This window comes from Talpa europaea (genome assembly GCF_964194135.1).
Source record: "Talpa europaea genome assembly, chromosome: 1".
Lineage (NCBI taxonomy): Eukaryota > Metazoa > Chordata > Mammalia > Eulipotyphla > Talpidae > Talpa > Talpa europaea.
In genome coordinates, this window is record NC_140073.1 from 13,063,694 (window position 1) to 13,091,284 (window position 27,591).

Genomic DNA, 27,591 nt, shown 5'->3' on the forward strand with positions numbered 1-27,591 from the left:
TCCATCACCTTGGCTTCAGTTTACCTCACGTTACCCCTCGCATCCTCTTCAGTATTTCACCTCTTCCGTCTCTCCTTCCTCTTCAGCCGCCGCCCGCCCACACCTGCTAACCAAAATGGCGAACTTCACACCCGTCAACGGCAGCTCGAGCAACCAGTCTGTGCGTCTGGTCACAGCCACCCATAACCGCTACGAGACCGTGGAGATGGTGTTCATCGCCACGGTGACAGGCTCGCTGAGCCTGGTGACTGTCGTGGGTAACATCCTGGTGATGCTGTCCATCAAGGTCAACAGGCAGCTGCAGACGGTCAACAACTACTTCCTCTTCAGCCTGGCGTGCGCCGACCTCATCATCGGCGCGTTCTCCATGAACCTCTACACCGTGTACATCATCAAGGGCTACTGGCCCCTGGGCGCCGTGGTCTGCGACCTGTGGCTGGCCCTGGACTACGTAGTGAGCAATGCATCTGTCATGAACCTCCTCATCATCAGCTTTGACCGGTACTTCTGCGTCACCAAGCCCCTCACCTACCCAGCCAGGCGCACCACCAAGATGGCGGGCCTCATGATCGCCGCCGCCTGGGTGCTATCCTTCGTGCTCTGGGCGCCTGCCATCTTGTTCTGGCAGTTTGTGGTGGGCAAGCGGACGGTGCCGGACAACCAGTGCTTCATCCAGTTCCTGTCCAACCCGGTGGTGACCTTCGGCACGGCCATCGCGGCCTTCTACCTGCCCGTGGTCATCATGACGGTGCTGTACATTCACATCTCCCTGGCCAGTCGCAGCCGAGTCCACAAGCACCGGCCCGAAGGCCCCAAGGAGAAGAAGGCCAAGACCTTGGCCTTCATCAAGAGCCCCCTGATGAAGCAGAGTGTCAAGAAGCCCCCGCCCGGAGCAGCCGCCCGGGAGGAGCTGCGCAACGGGAAGCTGGAGGAGGCCCCGCCACCAGTCCTGCCCCCTCCGCCACGCCCGGTGGCCGACAAGGACACCTCCAACGAGTCCAGCTCGGGCAGTGCCACCCAAAACACCAAGGAACGGCCACCCACAGAGCTGTCCACCACAGAGGCCACCACGCCCGCCACGCCTGCCCCTTCCCTACAGCCTCGGGCCCTCAACCCAGCCTCCAAATGGTCCAAGATCCAGATTGTGACGAAGCAGACGGGCAACGAGTGTGTGACAGCCATTGAGATCGTGCCTGCCACGCCAGCTGGCATGCGTCCGGCGGCCAACGTCGCCCGTAAGTTTGCCAGCATTGCCCGCAACCAGGTGCGCAAGAAGCGGCAGATGGCGGCCCGGGAACGCAAGGTGACGCGGACCATCTTTGCCATCCTGCTGGCCTTCATCCTCACCTGGACGCCCTACAACGTCATGGTCCTGGTGAGCACCTTCTGCCAGAGCTGCATCCCTGACACGGTGTGGTCCATCGGCTACTGGCTCTGCTACGTCAACAGCACCATCAACCCCGCCTGCTATGCCCTCTGCAACGCCACCTTTAAAAAGACCTTCAGACACCTGCTGCTCTGCCAGTATCGAAACATCGGCACTGCCAGGTAGGCAGGCAGGAGTGCCACAGGAGGTGCTGCCGGCCCCGTGTGTGTGCTGGGGGGCCACATGGCTCGGCTGCTGTGGGGGAGACTTGGAGGCACCGCCGGTGTTCACGTGTGCTGGAGAGAACTGAGGTCCTTGAGGCCCCGTGAGGCTCGGGAGGAGGCGCTGACTGGATTCGGAGGCCGGATCTCTGCTCAGGCCTTAGAGGGTCAGTCTCAGGAAGCGCCTGCGTCAGGACCGCCTGACCCGTCTGTTGCCCCGCCTCAGGGAGCTGGGGGCACTGGCCTGCATGGGTACCTGTCCCACCGGGACCGACCAGCATGGCCTAAAGGACGCACATCTACAGGGGAGCAGAAACCCAGGATCCCCTTGGGAGGAGCAAAGGGGTCAAATGCTTGGACCCAGGAAGGGAATGGATGGGTAGGGTCCCCCATTCTGTGTAATTGGTGCTTTCTGCTCCCCTGCACCCTGCATGTAGGCTCAGCCCCTCCTCCTAAATCCCCCTTCAGGGGCAGAACTCTCCCCTTGCTGCAGCTACTCAGGCAGGCTCTGGTTGGGTGGGCAGGCAGGCACATGGGAGCGCTGGCAGGGTGCCCCCCACCCCCACCTGCCTAGGTCCTGTTCAGGACAGACCAGCTGAGGTCAGGGATTCACACCCTGCACCTGAGGTGTGGCTCCCGTGGGGGCCCACCTTATTCTGCAGTGAACCCCGCCTCACCCAAAAGGAAAGTTTGTCTCAGGTCACAGGAGGGTGGGGCTGGGGCCTGTGCCGTCTGGTCCCTGCAGCTTGGCCCGTGGATGGGTCCTCAGGAAGAACGGGGGTGGGCGTGACCCACAGACTTCCGTGACGGGGAGAGGCAGGCCAACCACCCCACATATTCTCCCAGTGGGGAGAAGCTTCCTGAATGGCAATGGCAAAGAGAACTTTGACTAGGTGAGGCTGATGGGAGTGTCATTTCTAGCGAACCTCCCAGGTTCCCTACCCCGGCCGGAGACCTCTGGAGAGAAGGGGACTGAGCGGCTTAGGGGACTTGTTGGGGGTGGGGGGGCACCCTTCCAAGGGTTAGTAGGGGACCTGGAAGAAACCTTCATAAATGCTCTGCTATTTCCATGAGCTCTGGGGAGCACTCACCGCCAAGCGCCCAAACCCCAATTCCCTCCACCTTTCTTTGCTCCACACTCTCCCACCCCCCCCAACAAATGACCACAGCGAACTCCCTGGGAAGGGCTTTTATATATTAAAAGAAAAGCTTTTATTGGGAAAAAAGAAACACACTTCGGATTATTTCTTTCTTAGTAATGGCATCATTGTGGGGAAGAGCAAAAGGGGGGGCCGGGGAATCAAATCCCTTTGTGGGGAGGCCCAAGCTTCCCAGAAAACCCCCCCGCTCCCCCCCCAACTCTGGGCACGGGGGCAGGGAGTGAGCGGGAGCCGCAGGGCATGATTGATAAAGCTACGTGAGCAGACAGAAGGCACTGGTGGGCTTGCCCGGCCGGGGCTCCAGGCGTCCAGCTGGGGCTAGTCCTTCCCCTTCCCCTTCTTGGCTGTAAAACAAGAAAGACCAGGTGAGCGGGGCTGAGGGGACCCGGCAGAACCCCCTCCTCTCATCGGGGAAAATAAAATTCTGCCCCCTAGTGGTTTTCCATCATCTGACCCAGAGGCGGCCGGGGTGGGGGTGGGGGTGGGGGTGGGGGCAGCGGGCCTCCCCCGCGGCGGGGAGTCGGAATGAGCCCCCGGGACAGGGAGGCAGGGGCGAGGCGCCCCCCACCGTGCAGGAAAGCGCCGTCCCGGCTGGACACACGAAGCCGCCCTCCCAGGACAACCTGCCTGGACCCTAAGCCCAGCGCTCCAGCAGCACGTTGTGCCAGCCCCAGAGCAGGGCCAGAGGGGTTCTCCATCTCCCGAGCACCTTTGGGGGCCCCCCGAGTAAGTGCCCGTCGGAGGGGTGCAGAGACGTCAAGAAGAAACTGGTCAGGGTCCAAACTTCAGGCTAACCATCCCCCTCACTGGAAAGGGGGGGGTCAGGGTCCTGCAACAGCCTCCCCCCCTCACTGACCTTTGGCCTTGGTTTTGGTTTTGGGGGTGCAGGGCTTGGTCACACGGATGGTCTCCTGGCACTGGGCATTGTACCGCGCCTTCTTCAGGGTGCCTTGGCGCGCTTTGGTGCCTGTGCCCCCATCACACGCTCCCCAACTCTCAAACTTGTACTTGCAGTCGGCTGCGGGGAGAGCGCGCGGTCATGGGGGCGCCCCCGGGCCGCCCCCTTCGGCGAGGCTGTGCCCCGGGGCCTGCCCTCCGCCTGCGCCCCGCCTCACCTCCGAACTCCTTCTTCCAGTTGCAGGGCACTCTGCACCGGACGCGCTGGGTCTGGGCCCCGCAGGTGCCCTCGCGGAAGCCCACGCCGCAGTCCTTGCTGCTGGGGGTGCAGGGTCCCCAGGTCCACTCCGCGCACTCGGCCCCCGGGCCGCCCTTCTTCACTTTGTCTACAACGCGCGGGGAACAGAGTTCAGGGCCGGGGCGCGGTCTCCCTCGGGGCCCCCTTCCTGGGGCCCGGGCGCCTTAGGGTGCCGCGGCCCCCGCCGAGGTCGCGGGGCTCCACTGCCAGCCTCCAGCCCGGCTTCGCGCTTGCACCCCCGCGCCCCCACCCCCTTCACCTTTCTTTTTGGCCACAGCGGAGGTGAGCGCCAGCAGGGCGAGCGCGAGGAGGAGGGCGCCTCGGAGCTGCATCCTGCGGAGAGCGCGGGTCAGACCCCCCGCCCGGGCCTTCCCCCGAGGGCCGCGCGCTCGGGCCGGCCGCCCCCCCCATTTTCCCGGCGCAAAGGGCCGGCCCCTAAGGTGGCGGCCGCACGCCTCGAGGGGTCGGTCCCCCGCCGGCCCGGGCGCCCCCAGGCGTCACTGCGGGGATGCCCGGCCCGGGCCGCGGCTCAGACCCCCACCCCCGACCCCACCCGCGCGCCGACAGCGGCCCCACGGCCCGCCCCGGCCCCGCGCCCCCCGCGCCCCGGCCCCGCGCGCTCACTCGCTCGCTGCCCGCGGTGCTCCGCTCCCTCCCGCGCCGGGCCCGTCCCGTCCCGCTCCGGCCGCCGCGGCCCCTTTTGTCTCCAGAACCGGTCTGAGCCGGTCACATGGGCCCCCGCCCCCCCGAGGAAGGGCCGCCCCGCCCCCTCCCCTCGAACCCGCACCGCCCCCAGACCCGGGCGTCCCCGCCTCCGCCCCCGCCCCGCGCCCCAGCCTCTCCGCCCCGCGTCCCTGGGCCCCCGCCCCGAGTCCCCGCGCTCCCCCCGGGCCGCGAGCCTGTCCCGCCGCGGGACCCCCAGCCCTGGCCCCGACTAAGGGTTCCCTGGGCCGCGGCCCCAGCTCTCCGCCCCCGCGGGCTGCCCTTCCCCCCGGGGCGCCCCCCTCCCCTCCCCTCCTGGCCGCGGGGCCTCGGGGCGGCGGAGCCCGCGGCGGGGTCACTGTCCCGGCGCCCCGCGCGGGGCCCGCGTGCGCAGCCCGTGGGCGGCTCCGGCCCTCGAGCCCGGGTGCGCTTTAGCCCCGTCGAGGCCCGGCCCCTCCCCCGGGGCGGCGCGGCCTCTGCGCCCCCCGCGCCGCCCCCCGCCGGCCACCGCACCTCGTGCGCGGGCCGCGGCGCAGCGCCGTGCCGGGGAGCCGGGGAGCCGGAGCCCGAAGAGGCGCGCCGGGCCGGGCCGGGCCGGGGGCGGGGGGGGAGGGGCCCGCGGGCCGGGCTTGGTGGTTTGGATCGACCGGCGCCGTCTGAGGCGCTCCAGGCCCGTCCCGAGCCCCGCTGCAGTTACCCGCCCCTCGTGACCCCGGGGCCGCGGCCCCGGGGGCCCCGCGCCGGACGCCCCACAGCGGAGCGAGTGAGGCCTGCGGGAGGGGCCGGGCCGGGCCCCGGGGCCGAGGGGCGCGAGAGCCGCTTAGCCCCCCGCCCCCCTCTTTCGCTTTCATTGTTGCCGTCCCGGCGGGAGGCGGGAGGCGGGAAGCGGAGGACGCCGGCTCCTCCCCTGCCACGCGGAGCCGGAGCGCGGGCCAGAGGTCAGGCTGCGGGCAGGCCTCGCTCAACCCCGGGACCGGGCCCGGGTCGGCAGATCGAGCCCCGACGGCGCCGGCCGACCCTGCGGCATCTGGAAGAACCTCGGCCCTGCCCCCCCCCCAGCCCCACAGAAAAGAAAAGCACAAAGGAAAAAAATCCACTTTACTGAGTCATACCCAGCTGTAAACATCTCACCGCGCGCCCCACCCCAGTCCCCGGGCCACAAAGTCCCCAATGAAATGACTGGGTGCAGGGGAAGGGTCACGCGGTCGGTGCCAAGCAGGTCAGCGGGCAGCGAGTGCAGCGGCCCCGCGTCTCCCGGAGGAAGCCCTGGGCGGGTGGGGTCAGGGCAGCCCGGGGCCGCGGCTCCCGGGACCCCAGCAGGGCTCGGGAGGCCTGGGTGGCTTGGAGGCTGTCCCGCCGGCCTCCGGCCCTCCCCCGGGGCCCTCATCTCCCGGGAGGGCAGTCTCTCCGGTGAGGGTGAGGGTGAGGGTGAGGGCCACCCAGAGTGACCCAGTCTCAGCCCCTGAAAATCCTGCCCAGCCCAGTTCAGTTTCCTGTTCCCCTGTGAGCCACCAGGTCAGGTTGGGGCCTCCCGTGCAGGTGAGACACCCCAGCTCCTCAGAGTCCAGCCTGGGCGGCTCCGTAGCGGGCGACACGGGGCTCCTTCCCTGGGGCATGGGTCCCCCCGTGGCTGTCCCACTGGAATGTGGCAGTGAGATGGGCAAGAAGGGGGCTCATCCTCCGGCCAGCCCAGGCCCCCTGCTGCCCCAGCTTTGGCCCCACAGCTACACAGCTGTCTCCTGGTCCTCCCGCTGGATCATCTGGTAGTGCTGCCGGTTCTCCAGGTAGGCGGCCAGCTCCGTGTCCTGAGCCTTCTCAGCCCGCTGCCTGGGAGTGTCACCCTGCAACAGGGAGGAGCAGGGATCAGGCTTAGAGGCCGGGCTGCCTTCGGGAAGGGCGGGCCTTGCTGGCCTGGGCAGCCCCACCCCTGCCAGCTCAGGTTTCTCAGGGTCTGGACTGCGTCTGTGCGACAGCTTGGAACCCCCAGAGGGGGCCCCTGCGAGAGTGGGAAGGGGCTGGTGTGTGTCTGCGAGGACTCCCCGCCGGCCCTGCTAGTCTGCTCACCTGCTGGTCCGTCTTCATGAGCGAGGCCCCGGCCTCCACGATGTAGTGGCAGATGGTGCGCTGGCCCAGGGCCGCGGCCTGGTGCAGACAGGTCTCCCCGCTGGGGGAACAGGCATGGCTGTGGGCCCCAGCCAGTCCTCTGGGCCCTCTGCCTGTCTCCCCCGAGGGTCATCGATGGGAAAGGGCAGGAAGTTTGGGGCCCTGGGGCAAGAGGGGTGGCCCAGAGGATGACCGATGTGGCCAGGAAGGGTGCACGGGATGTGACCGGGCCAAACGAAAGGGGCCATATGGAGACAGGCAGTTTCCGGGATCACTAGGGCTCCCCAAGGCCCAGTTACTCACTTTTCCTCCACAGCATCAAGGATCTCCGAGGGCGCTGGAGGAGAGGGGAGGGGAGGTCAGAGGCGGGCGGCCTCCCCTCCGCCCGCCTCGGCCCTGGCTCGGGGCCCCAGCTCACCGTGGTCCAGCAGGTAGCGGACCACGTCCTTGCTGCCGGCGCTGACAGCGTGGTGCAGGAGGGTGCGGCTCCGCTCATCCCGGTGCATGAGGTCCCCCCCGGCTCGGTGCAGCTCCTGGAGCTGAGGGGCAGCAGGCAGAGCAGGGCTGGGGTTCCACAGGGCTGCCCTCCTTCCAGTCACACTTGCCCCCCAACTCACAACCCAGGCCCCAGGCCTAGCAGCAGCCTGCCCCCATCCTCTGTCCCTAAGGGGCCTGTGGTGGCCACTCTGGAGTGTCAGGGGACGATGGGTCTCCCCCACCCCAGCAACACGGAGTCTCCGGGATCCCTGCCAACCAAGCCCTGCAGCCTGTGGTTCCTCCAGGACTTACTCCTTTCTGAACACTGGGGACAGGCCGAGGGAGCCGGGAAGCGCCCACAAAGGGACAGATGTGGGCTGGACAGGGACAGGGCAAGGCAGAACGGGACAGTCACCATGGAGGTCCCGCAAGAGCAGACCCACAGACAGCTGCTGCCAAAGTGATCAGCTCTCGGCCCAACCCGGAGGCCTGTCTCCCCAGTGTTTGGGGGCTGCCTGGAGGAAGATGCTGGGAACCCCGGTGCTAGTCCCATACAGAAATCTCTAGTACCTTACAGAAGTCGTTCCTCTTGGCAGCCTCAATCAGCTCTTCACCTGCACGGAACACCTGCCCATTACTCTCTGGGATGGAGGCCGTGCTTGTGTGGGTGCATGAACACGCGCAATGCACCAGTGCAGGGGGGCAGGCTGCGGGGCATGTGTTCCAGGGTCTGGTGGTGGTGAATGGGGCTGTGTGGACTTTGACAGCTAGGCTCCACCCTGCCCCACCCACCCAGCTTCACTCCTAGGACCCGGGAGAAAGGAGGGGTCCTGCAGGGAGAGGCCTCACCTTTAGGGGGTGCAGCATCCCCTGGCAGTGACCTGCAAACAGAGCAGGGTGAGATGGGGCCCAGCTGCAGCACAGGCCCAGCTTGTCGCCCTCCCAGCCCCAATAGGGGGGCACCCTTGGTTCTTTCAACAGTTTATTGAGTGCCTACGACATCTCCAGTGCCGTCTGGGGCGCTGGCCATACAGCAGTGAGCAGGACAGATGAGGACTGGCCCTCATGGAGCTTACATTCTAGACAGGGAGACAGGTGAGCAAATAAATAAGGTGTTTCCAGAGAGCAGGCGGGACTAGGAAGACGAGACAGGAGAGGGTACTGTAGTGCAGCTTCAGACAGGGGCCCAGGAGGACACCCAAGCCGAGACTTGAGTGTGTGTGGGGGCCTCTGTGGAGGTGGGGAAGGGTGTTTAGGCAGCAAGGACAAGTCCAGAGCTGGCAAATTTGAGGACTCAGAGAACCAGGGTCAAGTGGGGCTGCAGGGGAGGGAGGCCGCTGAGGCCCCAGACCACAGGCTGCAAATGAGGGTACATGACTGTGGTGGGGGGGGTAGAATGGGGGGGTGAGGGCTGGAGGCCGTGGGTGTGGGGGGCTTGGGTGGGTGGTATGCTTGGACGTTGGGGGGAAGCTGACAGACCCGCTGAAGGTGGAGGTCGTAGGGTGGGAGCAGAGAAGTCACGGAGAAGCCCAGACCTTCAGCAGCGGCGTAGCCTCTGGGCCGGAGGGCTGCTGCGCTGGGCTTTGGTCATGTTCAGTTTGCTGCCAGGGAGTCCGTGGGCAGGCAGCCCAAGGGATATGGGTGTCTGGCACGCAGGGAAGGGGCTGGCACTGAAGGAGATCCAGGCGCTACGGCTTACGGAGGGGCTTAAGCCAGTGGGCTGGCGAGGGTGAGGGACTCACCGGGGTGTGGGTGAGCAGGGTGAGGTGGGGAGGGGGGATGTGGGGGTTGGGAGGTCAGGCCGGGCCGATGCCCCCAGCAGCTCGGGGTCCAGGATGTAGATCTCGTCCTGGGCGATCTCGGTCACATAGTTGAGGTGCTCCTGCGGACGGGAAGGCAGGGCCAGGGGTCAGGGCCTCTCGGGACAGCCCGTGGGGGCAGCGAGGCCGGCAGAGCTGGAGAAGCCCCTGCCATGAGCCTGCATGCCGACAGGAGGCAGCCAGGTGCGCGGCCCTGCCAGTCCCTTCTTCCCGCTTAGCTCCTCTCCTTTCTGGCTGCCCCAAGCCCAGCCCCTGCCCCTGCACGTGGCACCCAGCAGCTTGCCAGCCTCTCCCCACTGCTAAGCCTTAACTCGGGGGGCCTGGCCATTGGCAAAACGTGCCTTTTTTTTCTGTGTCTCCCTGGATGGCACCTGGGCTTCAAAAACCTGGCCCCCAACCCCCATCAGCCTTTCTGGGATACGCCAGCTCCTTTTCATCTTGGCACATCCCTGAGTACTCCAGCCCGGAGGACCAGGCCTCCTCCAGAGACACGGAGAGTGTGTGTGCGCTAGCGGATCTGAGGACAGGGTGAGCCTGTCTGTGGAGGGGGGACTAACAGGGATGACTTCCCAGGAGTGGGGACCCCCAGTGCCCCGGAACCAGCCCTGGCTGGAGCAGGACTGTGAGGCTCACCTGGGCCCGGTCAATCCTGTAGAAGCGACTGGCAGTGGTGGCTGTGGGGAGACAGTTAGTTGGCTGAGGATGAAGGAGGCCCTTGTCCAGGCCCAGGTCTTCTGCTGCCCCAGCCCAGGGAGGGGCAGGACTCGGCCTGGGGCTGCCACGAGCTGGCCTTTAGGGCCACTCACCATCCAGGAAGCACCACTTAGGAGACAGTTTCTGGCATGTTGGGGACTTGGCTCCAGCACCTTCCGGCTCCTGTGGAGAGAAGCAAAGGCCGGGGCTGGGAGAGAACAAAACCTGGGCCGGTGAGAGCCGCGCAGGGCAGGCTCCTGACCCCCAGCCTCACCTGCTGCAGCCTCTCGATGTGGGTGCGGCAGTGCTCCAGGTCGCTGTCTCCTGGAACCACCACAGTGCCCAGTGGCACAGCTGGAGGACAGAGCAGGCTCTCAGCAGGGGCTGAATCCCCCTGCCTTGCCCTCAGGGAATTCCACAGCCTCAGCACCGCCCCTGGCCCCTCAGCCCTGCTCGCCACTCACAGGCCTCCTTGAGCTGCTCCTTGTCGTAGTGCAGGGCCTCGTAGTCGTGCATGCTGACTCTGCTCACCTGGATGCGCAGCTGCTCAGGCACCGGCTGCTGGCTGAGGGGCGGGAGCAGTGCGAGGGGACTCAGCCGGGGACTCAGCCTGCCCCTGCCAGTCCCTGGCCAGGCTCCAAACCAGGCGTGCCTCCCAGCTGCCCTGGGCGGAGGGACTTTCCAGCGGGGGAACGAAGCCTGCCTTGTGGCCAGGGCAGAACGTACTCGCTGTGCAGGGGCGCGGCGCTGCGCCGCTTGGCCTTCTGCACCATGGTGGCTTGGTTGCGCAGGGCAATGCGGATGCGGGAGGCGGCCAGCTTGCAGGGCTCGCCGTCCACCTGCACCGGGATGGCCTTGGACGTGGTGAGCACCACCTCTCGGCACTGGGTCAGCCGCTCCCCGTGCCCTCCCACCTGCAGCGCTGCCTGCGGGCGCAGAAGGTGTAGGTCAGTGGCCAGGGTGGTGGGGCCCCAGACTCTGCTACTCTGCTCCTTCCTGAGGCGCACTGGCCGGAGGACAAGACACGGGAGACCCCCAGATGGAGAGCAGGGGGCGTGTGATCCCCTACTCAGAGGGGGCTGATGAAGGTGTCCCCCTGGGGATGCACGGGGAGAAGTCGAGTCACTCTTAAAGCATAGCAGGGAGGAAACGGTAAGCTCGGGGCCAGAGAAGGGAGGTGAGGGTAAATTCCCACACCCCGGCCAACAAGGGAGATGTGGGTGATCCCCCTGCTGTCTAGGGGTGGGCACAGCACAGCTGGGGCCACGCGCGGGCTCACTCACCAGGGATGTCATGGTGAAGCCAATGACCTCGAGGTAGCCATCATCATGTCGCTGGGGCTCAAAGTCGTGGTGCTCGCCAGGGTGGCCCCAGGGCATGGTGCCTGCACAGTACCTGGGGTGGGGAAGGACAGGCTTCAGCGGCCAGTATGGGGCCATGGAGACAGCAGGCCCCCCGCCCCCCGCCCCCCGCCCCCGGCCCCGGAAACCACTGCTCCTCACCTGGGGATGTTCAGGAAAACAATGCACTGGGGTTTCAGGTCCTGAATCTTGGGGGTCAGGTCCATCCCGTCACACTGGAGGCAGGGACAGGGGAGAGGGTTGAGGCATTCCTGCCAAAGTGGGCCTGTCTTTGCTGGGCCTGCCCACTCTGGGTGGCCCCACTCACCACCACGCGGATGTGCTTTGCCAAGTCCTTGGAGCTGCCCATCAGGAAGTCAGAGAAGGCTGTCTGTGAGAGAGAGGAGGTCACCATCTGTGGCAGGGGCTTTCCCTCACCGCTGCTAGGCAGGGGTCTCCCGGCCTGCCAGGCACAGGAGGGGGCGGGGGCAGGGACGGCAGAATAGCGGGAGGGAGCAGGCGGACCCGAGGCTCACCCCGGCATAGAACATCTTGTTCCGAAAGCGGCTGTTGAATTTCTCTGGGTTGGCCTCTGGGTGGTGACAAGAAATGAGGGACAGTCACTCTGGGTCTGCTGGGGCTCCCTAGGCCGGGGTAGGGAGGGTGGGCTGGGAAGGAAGGCCTTGTACTCGGTGGGGCAAGGATGACCCTCTGGGGAACAGCTAGTCTCCGTCCCTCCCCGGCCTCCTCAGCCAGAGGCTGCCAACCTCGTGACTCGTGAAACTCCAGGGTGACGTGGGCGTCAAAGCCCAGGCTGAAGTAGTTGTTGAAGACGTCCAGGGGCAGCTGGAAAAAGGCAAGGGCTGGCATGAGACATGGTCCTCAGACACCCCCTGCTCCGGGCGGCCCGTCCCAGGCCTCACAGCCGCTCGGCCCGTGCGTTTCCAGAGGCCTTTCCCACACGGTGCGCAGAATACACCAGAAAGCTCCTCCCCAGCTCTCCTGCCATGTCAGGGCCTGCCCTGCGCGGACCCCTTGGCTCCCTGAGAGGCTCCATGAGGCGCCCTGGACACCCCTCGCCCGGCTGACGCTCTCTTCCCCGGCCTAATGCCCCCGTGGCCCTCCTTCCTGCATGGAGTTCCCTGCGGGGCTCCGCGGGCCGGGGCTCCTGCTTGGACCCGGGTGGCGGGCAGCAGGCGCAAGCTCAATCCAGGCCGAGCGGCTGAGTCGCAGCTCTCCCGGGGGGCGAGCGCCATGATCCCACCGCACGGACTGGGGAAACAGAGACCCGCCCAAGGTCCCAGAGGCGTGAGCGGGAAGCAGGGCCCAGCCCCAGTCACCTGGGGAGCCCAGACACGAGGCCCCCAAGCCCTTGGACCCTCCCCAGCCGACCCACCCGGTCCGTGGCTCCCTCGTCTCGCTCCTCGGGCCCTGCCTCCGGGTTGGGCTCAGCGCGGAGGTCCCAGCGGTCCAGCTGCACCACGTTCCCCTCCTCCACGTGGGAGAGGATCTTGGACACGGGCTCATCTGTGTAGCCCTGGCGGGAGGAGGCAGGGGCTGAGCTCCTCCTGGGGAGAGGCCCTGCCACCCCCAGAGCCATGCGTCCTCCTGTGGGCGCTTACCCCACCCCAGTTGAGGGTGCGGGCCAAGTCATTGCCGGTGCCCAGGGGCAGGATGGCAACAGGGGGCGGTGGTTTTAAGCGCAGCTGGTCCAGGGTGGAGAGGATCCAGCCGACCTGCGGAGCAGAGCAGGGGAGGCCAGGTGAGGCGGTGGGCCAGGGCCAGGGCCCAGGCCAGGGAGAGGTGAGGGGTGGGGGAGAGTGGGGGGCAGGGAATCCCCTGGACGTACTGTGCCGTCGCCCCCGCACGCCAGGATCCGCAGGTTGTGCACTTTGCGGTACATCTCCAGCCTGGGGTCAGAAGACAGGAAGGAAGTCGGGGTGTGGGTACTGTACCCCAAGGGCCAGGTAAGCCGCCCCCATGCCCCCCCCCAGAGCCTTGGCAAATACTTACGCCTCCTTGGGCCCTCCCTGGCTCAGGTCAAAGACTTGTCGGGGATTGAGATACCACAGGAAGGACTGGATGATCTTAGCGCCCTGGGGGGGTCAAGGGAGAGGGCTCAGGGGCGGGGAGCTGAGGTGGGGAGAAGCAGGGAGAAGGATGTGGCTGTGGGAACCAGGCTCAATAAGGGGTGAGGGGCAGAGACAGGATGGGGTTTTCTCAGGATCCCTGGGGAAGGCGGGTGGAGCGGAAGCCTACAACAGGACTTGGGAACAGTTGCGGGGCTCAGTGGAGAGGGGAGGCTGGCCGTACCTGGTTGCCCCCACTCTTGGGGTTCACAAACACCAGCAGGGGCTTCATGAGGGGGGACGGGGTGGGCCTGATGATGAAGGGTCTCCAGCGGCCCTCCTTGGAGACACAGAGTACCTGTAAGGCTCCATTCTGTCCTGGAGGGCCCTGCCCATCCTCAGTGGTGCTCTTGGGCAGCCCCTCGTATGCCACCTCTGGGCCTGACCTTACAGTGGGCCTGGCCACAGAGAGGTTGCTCAGATCTGATCTCCCCCCTCCCCAGGGTCACAGCCCAGGCTGCCCCACTGAAGGCTGATCTGGCAGCATCAGCCCCGGGGCTTGGTATTCCAAGAACCAGACCGCTCTCTGCCCCGCTCTAGTTGCCCATCCGCCCAGGTCTAACCTCAGGCCCTTTCTTGCTAGATTTCCTCTTGAAGGATGCCCTCTTTTTCTTCTTGCTCGCCTTGAGGGTATTCTGTCAGGGAAGGAGGGGTGTTATTGGTGATAGAAGTGCGTAGGCCGGGGTGGCTGCCAGACCCCAACTGGGTAGGGGCATCAAAGGTGTGGGCAGGACTCACCTGGGGCCTGCGGGCACGGAGGATCCAGGTTGGCGGGATGACCACTGCGGCGTGGACCCCCAGGGAGCACGGCTCCTCGATCTGCTGCAGCATGAAGCAGGACACCTTGCTGTGGTACTAGAGGGGAGGGGGGCGTGCTGAGCTGGGCTAGTTGAGACCTGGGGCCCTACTCAGCGCGGTGGCGGCAGCGCGGGGTCAGCCTGCAGGGCGGGGCACCACTCACAGCTTGCTTGCACCAGGAGCAGCTGATGGCCACGATCTCCTTGCTGTGGAAGGTGAACTTCTGCTGGAAGCCCTAGGGGGGCACAGGGAGGTTGCAGCACCCAGGGCCAGGCCCTCTTCTGTTGTCAACCTCGTTCCGTCCACAGAAATGGAGCACATTTTTAAAAATAAATCAACTCTAAAATAAGCCCCTAGAGCCGGAGGCCTAGTCAGGGGCCTGTGACTCTGAGGTTAACGGTGCAGCACTGGGTGCTCAAGACTGCTCTGCTGGAGCTGCCACAGCGCACTCCTGACTCACAGCCCCGCCTACCTGACCTCGCACCCCGCCAGGCCCCCACACAGTCCTTTCTGCTTCTCCTAGCACCTGCCACAGTCACTGTCCACACTGACTGAGGAAGTCCTGGGTGCCAGGCACTGTGCTGGGCACTACAAATAAATACAGAAAAAAGCAACAGGTCCATAAACCTTTCAGTGCCCACCTTTCAGACAGGAAGCAAACAACCATTCAGTGAACGAAACCACTTTGGGCAGTGCTGAGTAGGCCGCCTCAGAGTCTCTAGGAACCACACTGTCCTCCGGGAGCCCCTGCCCAGCTCTGAGCTCCCGACCCAACGGGTGCTCTGTAAATACTGGTTCAGTTATCGAAGGATTAGTCTGTGAGACTCTCAAAGGGCTCCCTCCCACTGCCCAGCAGTCCAGAAACTCTCCTCCCGGCTCCCTGCTCAGTCCAGAGACCAAGCGCAGGGTCAGGGTGCCTGGGAACTGACTGGGCGCCACGGCCGGGCAGAGCGCGAGCCCTGGACTCTGCACTCCAGGGATGCGGTGAAACCACACTGGACATACAGCAGGGGGGTGGGGGGCCCCAAGGGGTGGGGCTGGTGGGCGGCAGAGCCTCTCACCTTCCCACAGTGCCGACACTTGCCATCCTGGCGTCGCCTGTGTACCCAGTGGTGCCGCACGAAGGTTGGCTGATGGAGGAGAAAGAAGTATCAGTGGAGTGAGTTAGGGGTGGGGGTGGGGGGGCACCAGCCCTGAGCCCTGCGCTCCTCAATAGATCAACAATGAAGGATGGGGCTGTTTAACCCTCTCTTGGGCTCAGCTCAGCCCTACACGCCAGGGCAGCCGAGAGCCCCCTGGTGGCACTCTGGAGACACTGCAGAGAGGCCCCTCAGGAAACCCAACCACTGGCCACCAACCACCCTGAGCAATTACCTCACGAACATTCCTGGAGCCCGATTCCCGGAAGGATGGCTTGCAGCGGAAATTTATCTGCGAAACATGGCAGTGACCACCAAAACATCAGTCTCTCTCTTCAGGGTCAGGCACATGGCCACCCCCAGCAGGAAAGGGTCATTCAGACCCATCCTCACAAGGTTGGAGGCCCCAAATCTTCCCAGGAGCCCTCAGAACATGACACATGCTCCTTTCAGAAGGCCTCCTGCTCACTAGTCAGAGGAATCTTTCTCTGGCAGTATTCTGGGAGTTTGGCATCCCTCTCCCCCCTGAAATGGCACCATGGTGTCTTCACCCTCTATTTCCCATCAGCCTCCTGCAGTCACAGCCTAGACACATGCAGGAAACCTGATCCTGTTTGCAGTCTGGTACTGATTGGTGCTGAAGCCCTTCGGGTACTTAGTTGAACCCCGGTTTGATTTTCACCTTAACCTGTAATGCTGCGTCTCCAATGCTGGGGGCTACATGTGTTTCTCTCCTCCTAATTGTCCTGGCTTGAGCCTTAGCAAAATTGTAGGGAAGCCTCACTCTGTGTCAGGGCTGGGGAGCAGCCCTTCTTAGCCTTGCGCATTGACTCCTCGTCCTATAGGCCTTCCCCATGCTGACAGGGGTTTCTGCTGCCTGGGAAATCAGGATGGGGGTAACAGCCCTCTGAGCCTCTGCCTGGACCCGCCCGCCCAGCATTCTCTCCATCTCCCTCTGCCCAGACACGCTCGTGGCTGCAGACATGCTGTGGGCACTGCTCCTGGGGAAAGGTCTCTACAGGGGCAGTGTGCAGGGCACACAGCCAGGATTTGCAACAAGGGACTGGCCTAGCCACACTGAGTGATGAGGCTTCAGCAAGGCCAGGCCGTCTCTAAGTGTCAACCTGGGTACTGACAAAATGTCACGGCTACTGCGTTAATTCATCCCCCTGAGTTAATGGTGCATGAGCCCCACTCCATGCCGGGCTTGATCTGGGAGGTTGGGGTAGAGCAGTTAATACAGGGGGAGGTGTGATTCAAATGCAGGCCTTTCAGCTCCCGGATCCATGCCTCTTCACCACCGCGGGCACTAGGGCACCCGTGGCAGGTGGCACTCAGGTAACATGAGTCTCTGTGTGCGGACAGGTGTGTGTGCCGAGAGGGGAGGGGCAGGAAGGGCTGAGCACCACACTCACCTTTTCCAGCTGCTCAATGCAGGGAGTATGCACCACAATCTTGCAGGCGGCACACTTTCTCCGGGACACTGACTTCTGCTGCAGGGAAGGAGGAGGGGTCCCTGAGGCACCAGGAAACTCCATATCCAGGATGCTGCCCCAGGGCAGGCAGAGAAATCCATGCATCTGCCCCAGGTGCACCGGGGCCCTCTGTGTACAGTGGGAACCCCGAGTCTCGACTCCTGGCCTCAGGACGCAGCGCCCTCGCCTCTGCTCAGGTCAGCCTTGCTCCCCCAGACCCAGGAAGAGTCGCAGCTGCCCGCCCGCCGGCTTCGGGCCTCAGGCTGCAACCTGCGGTTCCACCACCAGGGGGCAGCACGCGGCAGCGTTCACTCACCAGCATCTTAGCTACACAATACTGCTCCCCAACATAGCAGAAGTCCCCCGACACGTTGGTCTCGAACCAGATGTGCTCCCCATACGTCGCTGATTCCTAGATGATGGGATGCGCGTGCTCAGCCCACCACTGCTGCCCAACCCCCGAGCCAGCCGGCCCCGCCGGCCCTGCCTCTCCCCAGACAGACCTGCTCGGCCACCACAACCCCGACTGCTCTCCCCACCCGCCCTCCTCAGCTCAGCTCCGACCGGCCACCCCAGGAGGCCTCCTCAGACCCCACAGGCCCATGGAACCTCCACCCCCAACTGCTACTGCGGCCCAGAGCCCAGCAGGGGCCGAGCCCTCCGCCCCCAGCACCCGCCACTCACGCTCCAGTCCACGGTGCTCCGGATCTGCCGCTCTGGCTCGCCGCACGGCGCTCCTGGGGCGGGAGGAGGGGGTGCCAGGTGCGGGAGGCCCGACTTGGCGATGGCTTTCCTGCAGAAGAGGAGACGGCTGAGGCCAGCTGCACCCATGTTGACTCCGCCTCCTTCCCCCTCACCTGGGATCGCTGCCCTCGCTGTGGCCACAACCCGGGGCCAAGACACGAAGCAAAAGGAAGAGCAGCGGCCGACAGCAGCCCAAGGGGCTCAAGAACCCGTGCGGGAGACTCAGCCCTGCGCACAGCCGTGCTGGCGCGTCCTGGCTTCTGGACACCACCCAGGGCTGTTCCCAAGCAGAGCGCCCTCCAGCCAGGCAGAACCTCGAGCCCTCGTCCAGACAGCCCCCTGGAGGCCGCACCACTCGCCCTGCGGGCCGCAGCTATACCTACGCAAGCAGGGCGCTCCAGGCCTGGGGTCCCGGCGACTTGCGCCGCAGCGCTACCTGCCGCCGGCGGGAGAGCGGCCGCATGCGGGCAGGCATCGCGGCGCCGGCCGTGGTGCCCGAGGCTCTTCGGCCCCCAGGGCCAGGGTGCTGGCCCAAGGGCCGCTGCTGGCTGAGGCGCCGATAGTAGCCGTGCAGGCCCCAGAGGGTGGGATCGCACACCACGTCTGCCGGGAGCAGGTGGGAGGAGGCGCGGCGCCGGCGCAGGCAACGAGGCACGGGCAGCAGGGGCCGGGCAGCATGGTCGGGGGGCGGCCCGGCTCTCTCGGTGCCCAGCTGCGCAGCTCCTAATGCCACAGCTGGCACATCCTCCCCCTGGGGCCCCTTCTTCTCCTCCTCCTCCTCCTCCATGCCCACCAGCCCGGCCAACAGCAGGGGTGAGCTCAGAAGTTGGGCCCCTATGTTGGCCGACTGTGTGGGGGACACCTCATCTACGATGAACCGGGGGTTGTGGGCAGGAGGAACGGTGCTGGAGCGCCGGCGACTGGAGCCCCAGGTCCCCATGCCGCAGCTCAGGAGGCAGCCCTGCAGCTGTGCACTGGAGCGGCGCCGTTGGACCAACGAGGCAGAGGCCTGCCCAGCAGGGGAACGGCGCCGGGCCTTGCCCGTGGGCAGCCCCACGCCACTGGACCTCCGCTGCCCCTCTCCGGGACCTGGGGCCTTCCGCTGGAAGTGTCTCTTAAAGAAGGTATCCATGGCAGGGGCACGCAGGTGGCTGTTGGGCACAGAGACCAGGCGCATCAGGAGCCAGGTCAGGTCATGGCCCATCCTATGCCCAGGAGCCCATTCACAGCCTCTGCCCACTGAGCAGAGAAGGGGCACTTGGGAGGAAGGGCGTGTCTATGGCTTCTGACCTCTGTATGTGAGGTGCTTGACGGTAGCAAAGAATCCTTGGGGGGCCCACATTTATAACCCTTAGAAGTACTGATGCCGTCCCCAGTTACACCGCAGGAGTGATGGGTGGTGGTGGGGGGGCCTCCCGCTACACCTCCCGCTTCCCCTGTCCAGGCACCATTATCCGCAAAGCCCTGGCCTGAAGAACTTAGACTCGCTTGCCTGAAGCTGATGAAAGGAAAAGAAAAGGAAGCTGGAAGCTGGGGTTCTGGATGCCAGTTAGGAACTGCCTAGACAGACAGGGCCGGGACAAGGCTTCCTCTCTTGTCACCCATAAGAAGCAGGTTAGGGGGCCTCCCCGGTGGCGCAGCGGTTGAGCGCTGGGTTGTGAAGCTGCCCGCAGCCTCTGCAGTGCCAGTTCGATCCCCGGCTGCTCCCCGGCCACTGGAGAAGGGTCCCACATGGCACGCAGACCTCTCCTGCCGCCCGCTGCTCCCCTCAGCAGTGTACTTCGGTCCTTCTGCCTGCTCTGCTCCCGGCTCTGGCTCTGGTGAATTCTCTCACCCTCCCGTGCTTCTGACTGTACCCAGTGCTTGTATGCATGTATGTATAAATCAATCAAGCAATAAATAAATAAATCTTTAAAAAAATATTTAAAAAAAAAAAAAAAAGCAGGTTAGGGTTATTAGGTGCCCTCGGGGACGTGGCATGAACTAACCCATTACAATAAATGAGGCTCTCTGAAGAAAACTAAGGACACCCCTACACCCCCAGCCACTGAACAGGGCCTGGCTGAGCATGGCACCTAGACACGGAGAGGGTCTGAAGTCCAGTTCAGGGATTCAAGGACTCTGGGAATGAGGCCCTCAGAACTGGAGGTGCAGCTGCAAGGGAGTCTTCACCCAGGACTCAGTATGGGAGGCCACGAGAGGCTTAAGTCAAGACCAGAGCCCTCTGGATTCTGAGTGCGCGTGCATCTGAAGCTCAGGGGCTGACAGTAAAGACCGTTCCAGCACCAGATGCCCTCTCGCTCCCTTCTAAAGAGGCAGGTGTGCACATCCCACGTGTGGAAGTCCTCGGTGAGGTCTGAAAACCCCTCCAGCTCTGCCAGCGAGGGGCCTGCAGCTTTCCTTGGAGCCATCCTAGAAACCCCAATGCTCAAAGTCTAAACACTGAGCTGCCCAGAGCATCCCCCGCAGGCCTGCTGGTGACCATCCTTGCTCGAGCCATCTGCTCTTGGCCTGTCTGACCCCAGGCCTTCCTTCACCCCTTCACCTACTCCTGCTGTCCCTACTTAACACGCTGGGGGCATCTGACCCCTCACCGCTCCCTAGCAGTGGGGGAAGGGCAGGAAGCCCTCTATGCTTCCAGGGGGCAGGGGAGGCCAGTGTCCCGCCTTCAAGTGCTCTCCTGTGCCCTGGCGCCACAGGCAGGCCCAAGTCAGGGACATCTGCTTGGAGAAACACTTCCACTTGCAGGTCTGGCAGAGGTCAGGGTGGTGGCTGGGATAGAATGGGGCTTGAGGGGCCAGACCAGCCTGCATGTCTGGGGCCTGCCCATTTGCTGCTGCCCTCTGGGTCCTGGCAGACAGTGTTGGGCTGCAGCCCTGATGGGCGCAGGGGGACCGAGAAGGAAGATGAGTGGTGGCCATGGCGTCTGAGCTGCTGTGACCAGGGAGCATCAGAGGCAGCCATCCTGGGAGGCAGTGTTGGAGACTCACAGGCTCCTGGTCTCGGCCTGTCACAGACCCCGCCCATGCAGGTGACAGGGAGAGGGGGAGGGGGTGAGCTCCGGGCAGGGGAGCAGGTACGGGCAGAGCTCTTGGCTTCCTCTTAACATCACTATCATTGTGCTGACACTGACCGACTGCCCCCCACCCCCTATCGCCCCGGGTTCACCGGCTGCGCCGAGCCCTTCACAAACGTGTCATCATTTTATAAACCACAATACCCTAAGGAATGGGCATTGCGTCATGCCGCGTCCCTGAAGGGAAACTGAGGCACAGAGAGGTAACTTGCCCAGAGTGCACAGCTAGCTCGTCTGGACACGGTCCATGCTGGAGCCGAGCGTCTCTGAAGGCCAGGCTGAGCCCGAGACACAGTGGAGAGTAGCCTGCGACGGGGCAGGGAAGAGAACTACGATGACCATCACGGCTGCATGTGCCGCACGCCTCCTGTGCCCCGGGCTCTGCGCCGTCACCTGTCCTCTCATGCCCTGTGAGGCAGGCAGGACCAGTGGCTCCATTACTGAGCTGAGGAAAGCGAGGCTTGGAGTACAGCGACAAGGTCACCGGGCCGGTCAGAGACAGAACTGGGGCCTGGACGCAGGTGTGCCCGCCTCAGTCTCCTCGGTGTCCCAGGCCTGAGCCCGGAGGCCTGGCTGCCCATGGCTGCCAGGCACTGGCCTGCCAGCTCTCTGCAGGGTGTCGGTTTTCTCCGCCCGTCTGGTCAGGCCGTCCTGTGACAGCTGCCCAGCCTGGAGGAGATTAGTCACCCGGACACACCGCCTGATGCTAGTGTCACCCAGAAAACAAAAGGCCACAGTCAGTGGGGGGAGGTGCTGCAGAAGCGCTGCGGGTGGCGGTGAGGGCTGGGCCCTGCCTGCTGTCCCAGACCCACGCCAAGAGGGACCCGGGGAAAAGGCCACTTGCTCGCCTGTCTCATGACACGGGGCAACCTGCAGGTGCCCCACAGTGCCCTGGCCCGGTGACTCTGCTGGGTAGCCCCAAATAAACATCTGTCCAGGAGTCTCCGTGGTTGTCTGAGGGGCAGTCGCTTTGAGTGGGGAGCAAGGCAGGCTAGGGCAGTCCCCTCACGGGCCTGCTGCCTGTTTGTCCCAGGAGCTTATGAGACTGGCTGATGCGACATTTGCGACACACTCTCTCCCAGGCACCCATGCCTCTGCCTCCCCTGGCCCCCTCCCACCAGCCCCCTTGCTTCCTGTTCCTCTGGTCGCCATAGAAACATCTGTCCTCTGGTCAGCAACTGCCTGACTTCTGACTTCCTATCTCTGTGCAGGCTTCTCCTGGGTCTGGTCAAAAGCTCAGGCAGGCTCAGGTCTGCTGCAGCCTTTCCTCTGCCCGAGCCCGGGGCTTTTGCTCACAGCAGATCTGCGCGGCGGCTTCTTCTCACCTCACGCTCCCTCACCTATGACACACCACACAGTCTGTGCATCTAAAGGTCACTGACGAGGCCCCACAGGTTCTGACACCAAGAGCAGAGCAAAATGGCTGCCCCTCAGCCTTCTGGTGGGGGGCTTGGGGAAAGGCTGTCCCTCCCAAAGGGGACAGGGTGGGAAAGGACTCATGGGCCCCAGCCAAGCCCACTGCCTGCCAGGGCCTGGGGAGGTCCGAGGTGCCACGGATGAGACCAGCTCAGCGCTGTCTGGCCACACACCTTGGGTGGACCGACCGAGTGGGGTGAGCGGGCATGAGGGCGCCTGCTGGAAAGGACAGGACAGGAGTCCCGCCTCCTGGCCCACACTCTCACACCCAGGGGGGTTTTCAAATGGAAAGACCAAGGGTTCTAGAATGCTGCATCTGCCATCGCTTCCCTGAGCTCATCAAGGCACCTGAGTCTATTTTCTCATCTGCAAAATGCGGGTGATGCTACCTAGTTCAGAGGTTCTGATGAGATGATGGTATAAAGTACCTGATGGTACCTGGCAGAGCAGGGGCATGGCAGGGCCCAAAGCCACAGCAGACCCCGGGATGTGTGGATCGTGCCACCACCTGGAGTTTGTCTCTGCCTGTGGTGGGGGGGTGGGGACCCAGAAAGGGAAGCAGGAGTGCCCAGGGTGGTCACCACCCCACCACATGAGGAACAGAACCCTGTAGCAGGAGCCACCTGGGTGTCTGCTCATGCTGGGAGGAATGCCCTCTGCCCTGGTACCAGGCTTGTCCCCGGGAACCCCGCTGCTCCAGAAGGGCTCACCAGGACACCCCATGGCTCTCGTCCAGAGTGCCCACCCTTCGCTATGCATAAGGCCCCACAGCCGTTCCCGCTGCGGAGGCTGGGAAAGCTGCCCCACTTCCAGCAGCCCCAGAGCAAGGGCCTGGAGCTGCCTCCCCAGGGGGCTGCTCTGCTCCCACAGCCCCTGGGTCAGAGGGAAGGAGGCAGGGACAGCTGCAAGGGAGGCCTGCCCGGGGGGCTGGTGACTAAGGGGATCTTGCCCAGAACAAAACAAACACAAATGCAGAGCAGGAATGGGGGCAGGCCAGACTGCATGGTAAGGAGGTGCCAAGCCAGGGGCTGCCCTGGCTTAGGAGGCAGGGGCTCCACCTCCACCTTCCCATTCCTTTCCATCAGCCTCAGGAGCCTGGCAGAGGAGGACCCTCCTCTAGGGAGAGTGGTGCCTGGAGCCACCCTGATCTACCCCTCCCCAGACCCACCTAGTTAGATACAGGAGGGAGGAAGCAGAAGGTAAGGAAGGGTTGGGGGAAGCCCCTTTTGACCTGATCTGGAAGGTGGGCGAGCAGGTGGGGGCTGGGGTCCCCTTGGGCAGATGAGAGCCCCGGCTCTGGCTCCAGCTCCTGGCTGCCGGCTGGAGGCCCAGCAAGTCCTAGTTTGGAGAGCGAGCGGCTGTGGCTGCTCCTCTGCCCCCTCCCCCCGCACTCTCCTCCCCCCGCCTGAGAGCCGTTATGAAAATAACCCAATTGGTAACCGACTGCACTTCCTCTCCCAGCGGCGGCTCCCGGCCCTGCAGCGAGCCGACAACGAGGGTGGGCGGAACGCACCCCAGCTTTGCCTCCTGGCTTCTCTCCCCCAAGTCCCCAGGGCGGGCCAGGCAGGCTGAGCCCAGGAGCCTCCCCTCCACGTGCCTGTCACAGCACAGCTCCTGCCTCGGATCCCCACACGCTTGGGGAGGGAGAAGTGGGGGGCAGGCTGGCTCCCTTCCCTGGAGCTACCTGCGCCCTCTGGCACCCACAGGGCAGGCTTTCAGGGATTTAGGGAAAGCCTCTGAGACAGCTAAGCACTGGCTCCAGACAGAATGACCACAAAAATAAATATCTGCTGAGTGTTTCACAACTTACAAAGCACTTTTCTACAAGCATTATCAGACGGGAGCCTCGTCATTGCTCGAACCAGGGGCAGCGGGAGCCCGAGGAGGCTGGCACGGAGGCCCACGGCTCAGCAGTGGTGGAGCCGGGGCTCTCAGTCAGGTCTCCTGGCTCGGCCAAGGGGCCCTGCCAGAGTCTCCCTGGTTGGTGTCCAAGAAAGGTTGACCCGGGGGACACATGCCCGCTTATAACGCACCCCTCGCCCACACTCCTGGCTCCCGAGGCGCTCAAGTGGCAGCTCTCAGACGTCCCCATCCCAGGACCCCTTTATAGTCTTCAATCTGAAGACTATAAATTGAAAATCTCAAAGAGGTTTTATTCATGGAGACTATAGCTATTAATGCCTGCCATATTAGAAATTAAAATGAGAAACGTTAAAAAATGTTTATTCATTCTTTTCAAAGCAATAAGCCCACCACACATGAACATACATCATTTTATGGGGAAAAATTACTTAAAATGTGAAAAACCACCAAGAAGAGTGGCATTGTTTTAACTTTGGCCAATCTCTTTCACGTTAGCTGAAGAGAAGAGAGCTGGAGCTCGTACCTGCCTCTTCAGTCAAGCTGTTGCAAGAAGTTGTTTGGTTGAGGTATGCGAAGAAAATCTCATCTCACACTGACATGTAGATAGGGAAGGAAAGAAAGATTTTAATAACCTCTCAGGCAGTTATAAACATTCTTCTGTGCTCCTTCACCAAAGTATGACAAGTGGTAGTTTCTGAAAGGTTAGTGGAGCAATGTGGAGCCTGAAACCTTATCAATGAACTTTGCATTATCTTGCATTTTTAGAATTTTGCAACATCAAACATCAGGCTTTGGAAAACACTGGTTTACTGAGTAATGAAAATCTTCCAAGTATGGACACATTTCCTTCCACAACATCAAAAAATCACTTTTGCTGGTATTACCACTGTTCTCCTCCGACCAGTCTTGACATCCTGGGAAACTGGCAGGCTCCAGAGGATACGATTTTCACTCAAAAGTCCAGTTTATCATTAGCAACAAACAGGGATAGTGTTTTTTGAAGTGGCAAATTCATGTCACTCATTTTTTGAGAAAATAGCTGCCACACACCCACATCTGCACAGACCGTCAGTACTTTTGTGTTAAAGATGCTCTTTTAAACGAGACCTGAGTGCAGGGTGCCAGCCCTGAAGGGCTCCCCAAGCCACAGCCCAGCCCCTCTGCAGCAGCAGTGCCTTACATCGCACAGGATATTTAAAAAAACATATACTCAAAGGCCTCGGCTTTACAATTATTTTTACCACATCTTTGTTGTTCTCATGAGTGCGAAGAATACAACAGCTCCTGCTTAAAAGGGTCACTGCCTCTGCCTGTGCTAAGGTAGCAGATCCACTCCCCGCCCCCCACCCCCCCTTTTTTTTTAGCACCATCAGTAAAAACATTAGCATGGGGAAAAGGGGCACGAACCAGGGCAGTTATAAAAGTGTTATTACGATCTTACCAATCAATGCCCTCAAGGGTCTAGGGTACCCCAGGACCATGCTTTGTGAACCACTGATTCCGAAAGCTTTCCAATCCTCCAGCCTGGCAAATGAGGCTTTTGCAAGGTGGTCCTAACCCAACCTTGCAGTCATTGACGCAGACCCTTGTTCTAGCCACGCCAACCTATTTTCTGTCCCCCAGCGTGGTGGTGCCAAGCCCACTGCTGTGCCCCTGCATGTGGCACACCTTCTGCCCGGAATACTGGCCTCCTTCCCCACTTGTATCAAAATCCCACCTGCTCACAGCTGCCCTAGCCAAGAACACATCACTCCCACTGATAACTGCACATCACCCATTGGCTCTCCTGCCCCGGACTCCGGGAAGTCCTGATTCTTTCAAATCCATATGCCTCATTCCCCCTCCACACCCCCCAGCAGACCACAGGTTCCCAAGGGTCCAGGACCAGAGCTAGTGCAGCTGGCCATGCCCTGCACAGCCCAGGCCGCGATCCAGTGTTTACTGTCCATCACCCGGGAAGGAACAGGGAATTCCATGGGGGATGGGCTAGCGCCTTGGGGGAAGAGAATGGCTTCCTCCACCTCGGGTACCGCACCCAAGGGCTGACCACAAGGCCCAGGCTGGCCCAGGCCACTTCTTCTTGTTGGGCACAAGGGACGGCAATAGCCCGTTTTAGCAGCCCCCTTCCTCTCGGCTCCAGAAGACCTGAGGAGTGACAGCTGAGGCCCCTTTTCTGGGCTGGGTGCCATCGCCCACTCCATGCTCTCCACGGCTGTCCTTATGAGACCTGGACAGCCTGATTTGGCGACATGAAGTCACATGGGAGGGTGGTTGGCAGGGGGAGGGGTGGCCTGAGACCCTTGGGGGCTGGGCGAGGATCACAGCTCAGAGCTCTGCACTGAAACACCCCCAGTTTCTCCTTTGTGTGCCGAGTCCCAGGGTCTGGTTCCTGGTAGCCCCTGGAGAAATGTGTGCAGAATGACTGAGGGACTGACTGATTCCTTTGAGCCTCTCTTCCAAGCTATTCTCCCACTGCCCCCAGATTTCATTCGGAAGTACCCACTTGCCCTGCCTGGCTTGCACTGTCAGCTGAGCAAAAGGCGAAGACGGTGGCTGGCCTCCTCCCGCATCTCTTTCACACTTCTTACACGTTACTTGACAGATGCTAGTTCACCTCGGGCTCAGGGCCAGGACACTGTTTTGAGTGTTTCACAAATATTAACTCATGTAATTTTCACACAAAGTATTATCCCTGTCTTACCGATGAGGAAACTGAAGCGCAAAGATAAAGTCATTTGCCCGCAGTCATGCATCTGGTCAGTGGCCACCCAGGAGTCTGCTCGGGACCCATGCTCTCAGCTCCCCCTCACCCCTGCCAGCAAAGCACGGGGCAGCCTGGTACACTGGCTGGTACACTATATGCCCCTCCTCTGCGCAGTGAGCCCTCCTTCATCTTTTTCCTCTCATCTTTTCAGAGTTGGCTCAGACATTGGCTCTGCTGGAAAGTTCTCCCTAGCCTCCTCTCCCGGGGGGTTAGCTGCTCCCACGCTTGTACACACACCTCCCCACACACCCCCCCCCCCGTTACTCTGGGCTATCACACTGGTTGATGAGTTGTATCCCCCAGCAGACTGTGAGCCCCTGGGACCACGTATTGCTGGTAATTGCATCCCCAGTGTCTAGAAGCGCTGGGCGTGCCCGAAGGAGTGAGTGGAGGGAAAAGCGAAGGGTCCGGTTTCAGCCTCCTGGAGTGGATCAAGCTGAAAGTGAAGGGCTTCCGGCCGGCCGGCGCAGAGGTCCAGAGGCTGGTCGGCTCCTGAGGCCTTCCTGCCAGCACTGGTTGGGCAAGTTGCTGGTCTCAGCACAAGGGCTGACTCTCCTGTCCCAGAGGCACAGGCTGAAACCGATCCCAGATGGGAATTCTGATATGTCTCCCTCCAGGTCTCCCTAGAGGGCCCCTTTGCTACATACCCCTGCTGGCCTCCACGTCCCTCTTCTCTTGTGACCGGTCCCTCCCGTGGCCGTCTCCTGTCTGCCGCAGGCCTCCACTCCCCATCTGCCGGGACCAGCATTCCCCCTTTATCTCCTCATTCAAAATTTAACTCCCCCTCTGAACATAATGCTCCCTTCCCAGCTCCCAGATCTTTGCAGAATCAGCCATCAGCCCCCAGGTCCCACCCCCTCTCCAAGCTTCCATGTACCCCACACAGGAGGTTTTTCCTGCCTTTGAAACAGAAACCTTGCCCAGCAGCTCCCTGACACATCACAGGGGACGCAGGTCTTTCCCGTGGACTTGGGCTCAAAGGTCCGGAGAGGTTCTGCTTCTGACCATCCCTCTGACCTCAAGCCGAGTCTCTTAAGGGTCTGAGCCTTAATTTTCTCATCAGACAAATGGGATAACACCCACTTTCTCTGCCTCACGCTTGAAAGAGGA

The 27,591-nt window shown here is 62.8% G+C and overlaps 3 protein-coding genes across 11 annotated transcripts in view; 1 reads left to right on the forward strand and 2 right to left on the reverse strand.

Moving 5' to 3' along the window:
* Positions 1-115: 115 nt before the first annotated feature.
* CHRM4 (cholinergic receptor muscarinic 4) lies at positions 116-1,552 on the forward strand (the record flags this gene model as incomplete). Its single annotated transcript, XM_084248714.1, has 1 exon — positions 116-1,552. The coding sequence occupies one exon, from the start codon at positions 116-118 to the stop codon at positions 1,550-1,552; it is 1,437 nt and encodes a 478-aa protein (XP_084104840.1).
* A 1,513-nt stretch (positions 1,553-3,065) lies between these two features.
* MDK (midkine) lies at positions 3,066-4,274 on the reverse strand (the record flags this gene model as incomplete). 2 transcript variants are annotated; one of them, XM_084249321.1, is made up of 4 exons in its annotated part: positions 3,066-3,091; positions 3,604-3,765; positions 3,863-4,030; positions 4,202-4,274. In XM_084249321.1, 4 exons carry the CDS (start codon positions 4,272-4,274, stop codon positions 3,066-3,068), a joined length of 429 nt encoding a protein of 142 aa, XP_084105447.1. The 2 variants fall into 2 exon arrangements, with proteins under 2 accessions (XP_084105447.1, XP_084105448.1); XM_084249322.1 differs by lacking the exon at positions 3,863-4,030.
* Positions 4,275-5,725: 1,451 nt separating this feature from the next.
* The window catches only part of DGKZ (diacylglycerol kinase zeta), a gene marked incomplete at its 5' end in the record, with an annotated part of 40,025 nt that continues 18,159 nt past the window's right edge, over positions 5,726-27,591 (reverse strand). For 2 of the 8 annotated variants that reach the window (XM_084244497.1, XM_084244501.1), the window contains 30 exons: positions 5,726-6,485; positions 6,709-6,808; positions 7,051-7,084; positions 7,166-7,286; positions 7,795-7,838; positions 8,074-8,105; positions 8,967-9,106; positions 9,678-9,718; positions 9,851-9,920; positions 10,012-10,091; positions 10,202-10,302; positions 10,464-10,663; positions 11,021-11,132; positions 11,240-11,313; positions 11,406-11,468; positions 11,614-11,669; positions 11,845-11,923; positions 12,474-12,614; positions 12,700-12,813; positions 12,927-12,987; positions 13,091-13,173; positions 13,391-13,486; positions 13,770-13,841; positions 13,945-14,061; positions 14,168-14,239; positions 15,066-15,134; positions 15,379-15,435; positions 16,559-16,633; positions 16,935-17,030; positions 17,303-17,411. In XM_084244497.1, coding sequence (XP_084100623.1) covers positions 6,369-6,485; positions 6,709-6,808; positions 7,051-7,084; positions 7,166-7,286; positions 7,795-7,838; positions 8,074-8,105; positions 8,967-9,106; positions 9,678-9,718; positions 9,851-9,920; positions 10,012-10,091; positions 10,202-10,302; positions 10,464-10,663; positions 11,021-11,132; positions 11,240-11,313; positions 11,406-11,468; positions 11,614-11,669; positions 11,845-11,923; positions 12,474-12,614; positions 12,700-12,813; positions 12,927-12,987; positions 13,091-13,173; positions 13,391-13,486; positions 13,770-13,841; positions 13,945-14,061; positions 14,168-14,239; positions 15,066-15,134; positions 15,379-15,435; positions 16,559-16,633; positions 16,935-17,030; positions 17,303-17,411 — 2,626 coding nt within the window. In that variant the 3' untranslated portion in view covers positions 5,726-6,368. Of the gene's footprint in view, positions 6,486-6,708; positions 6,827-7,050; positions 7,085-7,165; positions 7,287-7,794; positions 7,839-8,073; positions 8,106-8,966; positions 9,107-9,677; positions 9,719-9,850; positions 9,921-10,011; positions 10,092-10,201; positions 10,303-10,463; positions 10,664-11,020; positions 11,133-11,239; positions 11,314-11,405; positions 11,469-11,613; positions 11,670-11,844; positions 11,924-12,473; positions 12,615-12,699; positions 12,814-12,926; positions 12,988-13,090; positions 13,174-13,390; positions 13,487-13,769; positions 13,842-13,944; positions 14,062-14,167; positions 14,240-15,065; positions 15,135-15,378; positions 15,436-16,558; positions 16,637-16,934; positions 17,031-17,298; positions 17,412-17,745; positions 18,684-27,591 lie in introns of those variants that run through there. The other 6 variants (XM_084244495.1, XM_084244496.1, XM_084244498.1 and 3 more) reach the window with 6 other exon arrangements.